We start from the raw sequence: 11,519 nt of genomic DNA, 5'->3' as shown, positions 1-11,519 counted from the left end.
CAAAAGGGAGCCGGTGAGCTTTGGAAACCTTGCAGAGTTGTATTGGAGAGTGAGGAGCTACTGCTGGACACGCCTGATGGATTGGATCTGGGAGGTCTGGGCATGCGAACCCCACTCTCTCCAGTGCTTGTAGTCTCCTCCGTGGTGGTCAGACTCCAGGACATACTGGTAGCCACGGTACCCAGGATATTGGTAGCAAACCCAGCTGGAAGAAAAGGAGTCGTCAAGCAGCAGTGAAAGGTATATCAGGAGGTTACGGGGTGTCCCCCCTCCAGCTGTGGCAGCACAGCTATGGCAGCAGTTTGTCCCTGCTGCCGGTGGCCCTTTGCCTGTCACTTACGCGCCGCACTGGATCTTCATGGAGCCCACTTCGTTGTTGGCCCAGCCCATGGCCTGCAGCGAGGGGTAATCGTCACTGATCTCCCACTGGCGGCCAATGAAGTTGTCCTTCTCAAAGAGGGTGATCTTGGATTCTTTATGATTCTGGGGGGGAAGAGTCAAGGGTGAGGGAGAGCTGATGCTCCCTCCGTGGTGTGGGTGGGCAGTGGGGCAGTGGCTGTCCCTCCCTGTGGCATTGCTTGGAGAGTTTTCTGGAGAGGGAGGTGTTCAGACCCAGGGCTGTTTGCTTTTTTTGGAGGAAGCCAGTTTTCCCAAAGCCCAGATGTGTGGAGGTGCTCAGCAGGGTGATGATGGGCCAGAAAGGGGCAGGAGTTGGTCTGGGAGGTGACAGCTCTGTCACTGCTACACTCTCAGGCTGACTGCCCCCTGCCTTTGGTCACATACAGCTGGCTCAAAAATTCCCTTAAAAGTTTTAGAAAACAGGACAGAAAGAGCAAATCCTGCTGGGAATGGGGAGAAAAAGCTGAGCCCACCCTGAGGATCCTCTGCCACCTGCAGGGAGCCTGGCATGGCTGTTACTTGCCCTTCCTAACCTCACTGCCTTGGCCTGGTGCTATTGCTTGGGGTGTTTTGAGGGGAGCAGGGACGTGAGAGCTCCCTGTGGGAGCGGGACACTCACAGCGGAGCAGACGGGGCGGAAGGACATCAGGCGCTCGATGTGGTAGGCGTTGCTGCCGCTCCAGGCGTCCCAGCGTGGGTACTCTCCCCTCTCCAGGATGAACTGCTGCCCACAGAAGCCGGTGTGCTCGTAACCGACCCAGCTGCAAAAACAGAGCAAGGCCTGACAGGGCTTCCTGCTGCAGCTGCAGGCCTCCTGCGTGGGGCTGGCACCGGGGCACAGAGGTAGGTGTGAGGAAGAGGTTGGGGTCTGGCCTCTGCCCACAAGTCCGGGAGGAAAGGAAATGGTGCTGGATGTGAGCAGGGGACCTGAGGAGTGTGTAACCACACAGGGTGCCTGGGAGGCAGCTGCAGGGCAGAGCCAGCTTCCCCTTGCTGTGGAGGGTGGTGGGTTCCTCCCTCCAGGGGCCCAGCCTGCCAGGGTGCCTCACTTTCCCCTAGTGCTCTCTGGTTGGGATAGTTGGGATGCCATGGGACAACCCTGGCTGCCCTTCTCTCCCAAAGGCCTCATTTCTGACTTGTTTCCCGATTGCAACCTGGCCCAGCTGGAAAGACCTGAATTCCTAATGCCCAAACCAGGCAGATCCCATCTGGCTGCAGGCAGGGCAGGTAGCTGTTGCCTTTCCCCTTTCTGGGTCCCCCTGTTCTCTGATAACAAACAAGGTAAGGTGAGAGGGATGCTGCCACCCTGCAGGACACATTTTGCAAGCCCTGGTGCTGTCCAGAGGACAACTTGCCTCTCCCCAGGCTGGGGATTTCTCCTGGGCACATTCCCTTAGAACGAGTGGGGGTAGGAGAGCCATTGACCAACTGGGAAGGCAGAGCCTGGAGTCTGGAAGGTGGATGGCAAAGTCTGTGCAGCCCAGGGGCCCCCTTCTTTTGGGATACAGAGGGTGCTAAGGGGTAATGCTGAGCCGGGGGGTGGCTGAGGGCCTCTCCAAAACTGAGCCCTGATCTCATGTCCCACAGTCAGCCTCCCCCAGTGAGGTGACCAGCCTGATGAGGAACATGTCAACTGGAGCAGTGAGCTGATTACAGCGTGAGCACGCATGCCGCTGTAATCCCATTAGCACTACAAATCCTAAATATAGCAGCACAAATCTATCCTCTCTGCTTCCCTGGCCCCGGCAGGATGCTGGCCCTGGGGAGTGCTCCTCACACACAGCACCTCAGAGCAGCCTGGGAGACATCTTGCCTGGAAAGATTCCCACGCTCAGGGAAAAGCCTGGCTCTGCTCCCTACCCCTGTCAGCATCTGGGACAGCCCAGTGCAGGCTGCAGGAAGGCTTTGCTCTGGCCTGGGGAGCTGCATGGAGCAGGGAGAGCACAGGGCAGAGCAGGGCTGGGCCCTGAGGCAGAAAAAGTGGTTCTTAGCATAATGCTTCATGGGGTTACACGGGCTGGTGGGGACCAGGCTGAGCTCTAGAGGACTCGCTGAGCACCGATCTTTGCCACATCCTTGGGTAACATCCCTGCAGGGCACCAGTGAGCTCCAAACCTGGCTGCTCCCAGGCTGCAGGAGGTTTTGGCCAAAGGCATTGCCACTATGTCTGTGTCTGTGCTGCCCAGGGCTGGCTGGGATCCCCCATTCCTGGCTTCCCCCAGCTAAGCAGAGCAAGGACAGCCCTGCTCCACGCTCGGGCACCCCTCGCCCTGCCAGCCCACCTGGAGAAGCATCCCCCCCGCTGGCCGCCGGGTACTCACGCGCCGCACTCCACCTTCAGCGAGCGGATGTTGTCGAAGCCGCACTCCATGATGTTTGGACAGGCTGAAGTGAACTCCATCCTCTTGCCCTGGAAGTTTTCTTGGTCGTACACGGTGATCTGGAACGGAGAGTGAGCCGCCGGCTTGGGAACCGCCTGGCAGCGGCCCCAGGCGATGCAGCGTCGCTTCCAGATAGAGGGTCACGCTCCATCAGGGCAAGACCCCGGCGGAGGCTGCACCGGGCACCCCTCGGAGCTGGGACGCAGCCCCGCACACCTCCCTGCACTGCTGGCCCCCGGCGCCCTGCCTTGCTGTCGGGGGAGCCGCACGCCGGCCCCGCTCCGCTCTCCTGCTCACCCCTGCGGAGATCAGTTCCCGGGGCAGCGGTGCCGTCTGGAGAGAGGAGCGGAGCCGTTCTGGGACGGGCGGGTGGCAGGGCTGTGGCTGGCGGTTCTCCCGGCCTCTGCTCCGAATGCTCTAGGGCAAAGAGGATTAACGGGGGAAAGGGCGAGGGGGAACTCCCCGGGGGGCTGCGGCTGCCGCTCTCCTCTCCCGTACAGCTCAAGGCTTCGGCGGGGTGCGCCCTGCTTGCTCAGGTGGATCTGCTCTCCCTCTCGTCTCCCACCTTGAACTGTGTCCCCGGAGCTGTCGCCAGACCCCTCGGGGCTGCTCCACACTTTGCTCCACCGTGCCCACCGGCCCCTTTTGCAGCCCTGGTGCCTGCCTGGCCCTGCCTGCACCGACAAGGGAGGGCAATTAACAGCCTGTGGCTTTGGGGGGCAGCTGTAACTGCCTGGCACAGGACGACTGGTAAGGGCAGGACACGGCTGGGCCAGGGTGCTGCAAAAGAGGCTTATGAAAAACCCTCGAGAGGTGTTTGAGCAGGTGGGAGGCATATTCCCATAGGCAGAGGACAGGGGTCCTGCTCTCCCCCTGCCTCACTGCCTGCTGCTCAGCTTTCCTGGCCCCACAGGACTGGCTTTGCCCCAGTCCCTGTCTCCCACCTGCACCCTGGGAAAGGCAAGATACAGGGGGCGCGAGGACATACCTTCCATGGGCCCATGGGGACAGGCAGAGGGTTTGTCTGAGCCATCTTTGCTGCTGCAACGGTGTCTGGAGAAGGAAGGAAAAGCTGTTTGCACTGCAGCAAGCCCCTGTGCACCTTCATGGGGGCCAGGGCACGGCTCTGCACCCACTGCCCACAGTGCCTGTTCGAGGGCAGCTGCCCTGCTGCTGGGGACAGGACATGCCAGTCACAGCAAGACCCTTTTGCCAGCCAGATGGGTTGGGGAGCATGGTGAGGGCTCCAGGACACATCCAAAGCAAGGTGCTCCCTTCTCACCACCACAATGCCCCTTCCCTCCTCCTGGCTATGACATAGAGCCTGTGTGCCCACCGGAGCACAGTGCCTGGCTCTCCCTTCTTCTTCCCCAAGGCCAGACCATCGCTAGGAAACGCACCCCTGGGCCGGTGTGGGGAGGTGCAGCAGGGGGCACAGGCTGCCCCATGCCTGGTGGTGTCAGACAGACCTGCCAGCTCCCCTCTCCCTGCGTTAGCACCCTGGCTGTGCCTCCCTTGGGGGGCATGGTGGGCTCCCATGGACAGCCCCAACTACTGTTGGGAGATGCCAACCGATGTGCCATGCCGGGAACCGGGTGGCTGCCAGGAGTGGAGTGCCCCAAGGTAGAGGGGCCCTCAGCCACCCCAGCCACCAGCGGGGATGTGTGAGCCTGTCTTTTGCCACAGGGAATGGCGATGGTCCCTCTGGGTGTCTTTTGCCACCAGGCAGGAGGAAAAGTGTCTGCCTGGCCAGCCAGCGGCCGCAGGACGAGCAGGGGGACAAGGTGGGAGAGGTGGAATCGGTCCCAGGACTCACCTAGCTCAGGCGGTTACTGCTGCTTCACCCATGTAATGTTTGCCTACTTCAGCGGCTCAGCTTTTATAGGGTGCTGCTGGCCGGGAGCCGGTGCCAGCGTTTGCAGAGCTGTCAGCACAATGCTTGCTCTGGCATTGTCCTGCTGATCCCCGGAGATTTCAGCTGCTCATCCCCATGGTCTGAGCCACATTCTTGGGGAAAAAGAAAAAAGAAAAAAATTTATAATAAAAAAAAAATAATCGGGACGGCTGTTTGCACAGATAATCTTGGGCACAAATGACTCAACGGTTTGAGCGCTCTGGCATTTTCCAGGGGCAATGCACCGCGCCGTCACGGGGTGAGCGCGGGGGCTGGCCTGGCCCTGGCGCCGGTTGGCGCGGCAGGGATGGCGCAGCACCGTCCCGGTGAGACCCCACGGGTGGCAGGGTCACCTGGGCGCCTGCTGGGCAGCACCGGTGCCTTGCTCCGGTGGGTCCCCACTCCATGTCGGTGTGGGCACCCTCCTCCTTCCTGCCACGGCCCCATGGCAGGTAAGGGGGGGCTGCCAGGCTGCTGCTGTGGGGGCTGCCATCCAGCCACGGTGCCAGGGCCGCACCAGGCCCTGCTGCTCACCCCCTGGCCCCACACAGACCTGCCACCGCCCTGGCCACATGCCCAGGGAAGCTGCCATGGGCCTGGGAGGCCTTAGGCTCATGGTAGCCATGGAAACCAGGCATCCCTAGGCCTCAGGCCTCATGGTAACTATGGAAACCAGGTCCAGCTCCCATGTTCCCATAGGGCCAGGGTGCCATGGTGGGCGCAGGCCCAGGCCTTGGGGGTCACGAGGCAAGCATGGCGGTGCGGGCTGCTGCCTCAGCGCATGGCTGCCGGCACAATGCGCTGCCCGCGTCTGACTGCTCCTTTTGTCTCCCCGCCGGGCTGGTCGGCACAAAACAAAGCGCCCTGTCAGCGCTGGCCGCGGCCAGGCCTGGCGCCTGGCCCAGGGGACCCTGGCGGGGCCGTGTAGCAGGGATGGCACCCGCCCAGCCCAGCCTGAGGGGGCACAGCGGGGTCCTGGGGGCCCCTTCCTGCGGGCAGGGCTCTGCCATGGCGGGGGGAAGCCAGGAATCGGGGGGAGATCTTTCCCCTCACCAGCTGCTGCCTGAGCAGCACAGCGATGGGGATGGTGTCTGTGAAGCTCAGGGATCACTGGGAAGCAGCGCTCTGGGGCTGCACCCCAAAAGATGGACACTGGCTCCTGGGGCACACTGGCTGACTGTACCACTACGTCCTGTTAATCATGGGATCAGGGAAAGGGAGGAGCAGGGCCACCTGGCCACTGTGGGGCTCCCAAAAGATTGGGGGCTGGTGGTGGAAACGCTCCTGCAAAGCCTCCGGGTGCCCTCCCTGGGCAGCCTGCCATGTGCACCCCTGCCTGCGAGGGCTAGGCCAGGCTGCAGCTCGTCCCCCAACCCTCAGACACGCTCTCCCGCGGCTTCGGCTGCCCCGGCGGTGCGGAGGCTTTGCCGGGAGCCTGGTGCCGCTAGAGGGAGAGCGCATCCCGAGCAGGCTGCGCCGCAGCCGGCGCATGCGGGTGTACGGCGGGTACAGGGGGTGTCCGGCACCGCAGCCCCCTCCGCTCCTCACACGGACACAAGCGCTGGCTCTGGCTGCAAACTGTCCCGAGGCACAGCCTGGAGCTCAGCCATGGCAGGAACAGGGGCGGGAAGGAAGTCCCCCTGCACACCTCGCATCGGGCGTGGCCAAGGGACAGGTCACTCTGGGCAGGACCCAGGGGTACAGTTCGGGGTGCCATGGACTCCCCAGACGCGCTTCCAGCTCATAGCAAGCAGTGCTGGTGGGACAGGACCCACCAGCGAGGACCTGGGGGTACAGCAACAAGTGCCTGGGGAGCCACTGCTGCGACGATGCTGGCAGGTCCACCGGTTGTCTGGAACAACTGGTTTTTCTAGATCCCAGAGACTATAAAAAAGCAGTGACCTATTTAGGAAACCCTCCGGCGCTGTGAAACAGATGCTTCTCCTCCCGGCCCGGCTCGGGGCTCTGACCACTCCGGCCAGCCCGTCTGTGCCTGCCGGGGGCACCAAGAAAAGTTGCTGGTACTGGAGCTCTGTCCCTCTTCTCCCTAGGAAGCTCTGGGCAACACGGAGACTTTCCTTGGGCAAGGGGGTTTGCTGGTGCCTGTGAAACACTGAGCTGAGGAGAGCTGCTCAGGGCAGCCCGTTCCAGGAGAGGGGCTGGTGAGGCTGGACTGGATCTTGTGGGTATGGTCTTGCAGGAAAGCATGGAGCCCCGCTGGGTGGCTGCTGGTGGCAGAGCTGTGTGAGCCACTGAGGACTCCACGCTGTCCCACAGCTTGGTGGCTCCAACTGGCATCAGCCCTGCCACTGCCTGCCTGGCGTGATAAGGAAGCAGGAGCTGCCACAGGCTGTAACCAGCTGTTCACCCGCTTGTGCCAGGGAGGCAGGGCAGAGGTACAGTCAAAGGACGTGTCCTCTAGCCACTGAAGCCAGAAAATGCTCCTGGTAGCAAGCTGGGGCTCTGCCTCCCTGTCCCTGCTCTCCTGATGGCTGCAGCTCCCTGCTCTTGGTGCCACGTGCCTCGGACAAAGGAAAGTGTGACAAAAGCAGGCAGCTGCTCGTGCTGCCACCGCCCTCCACTGCTGCAAGGGCTGCATCTTCTCCACTCAGGTCCCTCAGCCCAGGGCACAGTGTGGGGTCCCTCACATAGCTGAGCTTGCTCTGGCTGTGCCCCCACACATAACTGCTGCATCGGGACTGTGTCCTGGGCACGTGTTGTGGGCTGGAAATCACACCCAGTCTTACCACTGCATGGAAACAGGGCTCATGACACCTGGGTAAGTATGTCCTGAGAGCAGGGTGAACCTGGTGCGATCTCTGGTGCTGGTGATGCTTCCTGCTCCAGAGCTGTCCTGGGTGGCAGAGGCCTTTCCCCCATGCATGGCAAGACTCAGCCTCCAGCAAGCACACAGCTTGGCACTGCTGAGCAGCAAGGTAAGGTGATGAGGCTGCAGCCACAGGGAACACACAGTCCTCCTCATCCTGTCCTTGCAGTAGAGCCAGGACCTCGTGCCCCAGCCTGGCCCAGCCTTTGATGGATGATGGCAGGTTTTGGGCTGAGTGGCCTGGGGTACCCTGAGGCAGGGCAGGAGCCATGGAAGGTGGCAAGGATGGTGCTGGGGCCAGATTGCTGTCCCTGTGAGTCCCTCTGTCCCTCCTGAGGTTTCCATCAGAGATGAAGCACTCCCTGAAAAGTGCTTTTGGGAAAAGCTAGTGGCTGCCCCCTCCCTGAAAGTGTTCAAGGCCAGGTTGGATGAGGCTTGGAGCAACCAGGTCTCTGTCTGTGGCAGTGGGGCTGGAACTAGATGATCTTTAAGGTCCCTTCCAACCCAAACCAGCCTGTGATTCTATGCCTGTCTCTGGGGTCTCTTTTTCCCAGGTCCTGCTCCAGCTTAACCAGGCTGCTAACATCCCACAAAGAGCCCAGAGGTGGCCCAGGTGCTCCCATGTCTGATGGCAAGGGAGGTTGTTCCAGCACAGAGACTATGGAGTTTGTCCTGAAACCATCTGTCCTGGGGCATCCACCACCAGCTTTCCCACTGCGTGTGGCCGGAGGGTCCCACAGGATTGTGGCTGTATCTGACCGACCTCAATGTGAAGTCCCAAAGCTGGACAGAAGTAGACTGGGTGTTAACAAAGGCTTTGTGGTTCTCACTGCCGAGCTCACTGAGATGCTCATCATCATTCACGTGCTGTCTCCCAGCCAAGGAAGCAGGGCACTGCCTGGAACGATCTGGTTCCTGCAGGATTATGGCTCTCCCTGGAGACAGGTGGTGTGGGGAGAAGCACCAGCCACAAAATGGCTCTTCAGGGTGCTCCACCACAGCCTGCTTTGTATTCCCCAGGCTCCGCCTGTGCAGCTGGGAACGGGCCACCCTGCTCCAGCAGCATGCAGCCTTCCCTGTGCCGGATCCGGCACTGCTCCTGGTGGGATCGTCCCGAAAAAGGGGAACCCCAGAAACGGGTGTGTGTGCATCAGCGTGGTGCACGGGGCTGTGAGTGCACCAAGTGTGAGAGTACAGCAGAGGAGCGTGCTCTGCAGCGGGTGTGTTGTGTTGCAGGGTGAGGGCTGGCGTGTGCTGCGGGGCTGAGCCAGCCCCACGGTGCGTTGCTGTGCGCTGACCCGGGCTGTGAGCACAGTGTGAGTGTGCAAACGGGTGTGCGTGTGCCAGCCTGTGCACTGTCCGGCTGACGAGCAGGTACGTGTGTTGCCGGGCTCATCCCGGCCCGGGGCACACCGGGGATGTCTCACAGCCTGCTCCCCGCTCCCCACGGTGTGTGCACCCGCAGCGTGTACATTCGGGAGGTGCTGCGGGCGCACCCCCGGGTGCGTGCGGTGGCAGCGGGGGCTGTGCGGTGCACCCGGCGCCGCCGCACCGACGCGTACCGAGCCGTAGCGATCCGCACCGCTCCGCTTTACGCCCTTCATTCCATTCTGCTCCGCACCGGGCCCGGCGCGGAGGGCGGCGCGCGCAGAGCCGGTAGTGCCCGCCCCGGTGCGGAGCCGCCCGCCCCGCCCCGCGCCGCCGCCGGGGCCCGGCACCGCCGCCGCCAGCACCGGGCCCCGCTCCCGCCGTTTCCGCCGCTGGGTGAGTTACCCACCACTACCGGTACCGGTACCGGCTCCGGGGCGAGGGGAACGCACCGCCCGGCGCGGGGCGAGGCGGAGCGGGGCGGGAGGCGTTTGCATCGCCCCCCCGGGGCGGGCCAGTGCGCGTGCCCCCGCGCGTGCCCCCCCGGTGCTGCTGCGGGGTGTGTGTACGCGCATTGTCCTGCGACGCCCGTGCGTGTGCATCCCCCGGTGTGTTGCAGGGGGTGTGTGTGCGTGTGTATGTGTGTGCATGCGTGTGCCAGCCCCCTTGTGTCACCTTGTGCGTGCCCCCCGTCGAGCTGCGGGGTGTGTTTGTTCCTCGCCCCCCTCCGCGTTGCATTGCAGCACCTGTGTGTTTACCACAGGCACCGAGAGGTGCTGAGGGTGTGGGTCCCCCACCGGGGGTGGTAGGTGTTGTGGGGGCAGCTGAGCACCCCCGGTGGGTGTGCACCCTTGGTGTGGGGGGGGGACAGCACAGGGTGCCCCATGTTGGGTGTCCAGCAGGATGGCTCCTCAGGGATGGCTGCACTTCCAGGGAGAAACCACCAGCCTTGGCCTTTCCTGCACTGAAGCCATTACCCAGCTCACTGTTCACCACATTGCACCGGGACTGGCAACACTGGCATCTGGGTCCATTTTTGGGGTGACACAAGGGAGGTGGGTGGCCTTGCAGCAAGCTGCTGTGCTGGGGGTGGCAGGGGCTCGTGGGGCCTGTGGCTGCCATGGCACCAGCCTGCACGTTTATTTGCCCGGGGAGGAATATATAGAGCGGCGGGCGAGGGCTGGGACGCGCGTCCAGAAATAGTGTGGTTTCCAGGCGGCCTGTGAGATGCAAATCCTCTGGTCAGTGAGCGCCGGAGCTAAACTTAGGGCAATTACAGGAAAGTGTGGGCCTGTGGCTGGCGTGCAGGGGTCAGTGGTGGCTGATGTGCCCTCACCCTTGGGCTAGCCCTGGCACTCCAGCACTGTGGGACCCTCACCTGGCAGCTCCCACCGCCCCTTCCCCGCCGGCAGCCGGGCGTTCCCACAGCTCCTGCGCCAGCCCTGAACTTTGCCCGCTGACGAGCCACAGCTCAGCCCTCACCTTTGCCGTGGGCTGGGCTGTGCAGAGGGTCAGGCTGCATATTTTGAGGCCAGAAATGGGTGGTATGGAAGGTACCTGCCTGATGTGGAGTGGGCTGTGACCCACTTGTCCTCCCAGCTGGTCACTAAACCGTCTCCCTCTTTCGCTCCCACCCAGCAGAGTCCAACAGGGATCGTTGCCCCACCACCTCTGTTTTGTAAGGACTCTCGGGTTGTTTTATTACCTAGCTTTGGGGTGAGGCAGATGCTGGGTTGTGCTGAGTGCCTGCACCCCATGCACGCACCCTGCACACCCTCTTGGCTTCTGCCACCAGCCCATGGTGACACATCAAAGCCAGGTCCTTTGCTGCTGGACACAGGGTTCCTGCAGCAGGAGGACCTGAAATCCCACTTTGGAGACAGCCTGGCGTCACATCCCGGCTGTGACTCGGGTAAATCCAGGATTGTTTTCCTCCTGACACATCCCAGCGTTGTCCGTAAGAGCAGGCAGTGCAGAGGGATTTGGAAACCCCCTAAATTTCCTTGTTCTGCGGAAAACTTGTGTACAGCAAGGAGGCGAGGAACCATCACACAGGTCAGACCCTTCTGCCCCAAGTGAGAGCCAGGCTGGCTGCAGAGCATTGCTGCCAGCAGAACCTGCTCCCTGGCATGGCGTTGTCCCTGCCCAACCAGGCACAGCCGGGTGTGAAGGGCACAGCTGGGGTTTGGGGTGCCCCAGCATGGTGTGTCCAAGAAGGTGTTGGCCACCAGCTCCTGTGCTGAAGTGACGGGTGAGTGCGGCCCTACTGCCGGCACTGTGGCGGGGAGCAGAGCAGGGAGGGCAGGTGACCGGGAAACTTGCGCTGCAGGTCCCTGCGCAGGGAGCGTGTCGGACGAGATTGCGTCTCAGGGAGGGAAGGAGTGGCCCAGAGTTTCAGTGAACGCCTTCCTCCCTGCCTTAAACTCCCTGGCGCCCTGGCAGGGATGTGGGGGCTCATGGCTGCGACGGGGAGTTCAGGAGGTGGTTGCATCTCACCCCTCAGCTCCTGCTTGTGTGGCTTAGGGAGGGCTTTTGGGTTTGGGAGCCTCAAGCTGGGTCTCCCTTTCTGCCAAATGGCGCTTGCAGGGTGACATCTGCTGTCCCTTGCCAGCCCAGGTGTCATGGCAGTGTCCTTGCGTGCGATCCCCCG

At 62.5% G+C, this 11,519-nt stretch overlaps 2 protein-coding genes across 2 annotated transcripts in view; one reads left to right on the top strand and one right to left on the bottom strand.

Annotated features, from left to right (window-relative positions):
• Nucleotides 1-48: 48 nt before the first annotated feature.
• CRYBA1 (crystallin beta A1) lies at nucleotides 49-4,628 on the bottom strand. Its single transcript, XM_051635563.1, is given in 8 exon segments — nucleotides 49-205; nucleotides 341-483; nucleotides 1,019-1,160; nucleotides 2,721-2,839; nucleotides 3,078-3,197; nucleotides 3,769-3,833; nucleotides 4,597-4,609; nucleotides 4,611-4,628. Coding segments are annotated over 8 exon segments (768 nt in total). The 3' UTR covers nucleotides 49-57.
• A 4,563-nt stretch (nucleotides 4,629-9,191) lies between these two features.
• Nucleotides 9,192-11,519, top strand: part of MYO18A (myosin XVIIIA) — a 37,352-nt gene continuing 35,024 nt past the window's right edge. The window contains exon 1 of the mRNA XM_051635527.1: nucleotides 9,192-9,265. The gene's annotated coding sequence lies outside the window, so the exon portion shown is untranslated. The remainder of the gene's footprint in view (nucleotides 9,266-11,519) is intronic.

The sequence above is a fragment of the Apus apus genome, chromosome 18, assembly GCF_020740795.1.
Source record: "Apus apus isolate bApuApu2 chromosome 18, bApuApu2.pri.cur, whole genome shotgun sequence".
NCBI lineage: Eukaryota > Metazoa > Chordata > Aves > Apodiformes > Apodidae > Apus > Apus apus.
Note: the sequence above shows the minus strand (reverse complement) of the source record. Positions and strands in the feature narration are given on the sequence as shown.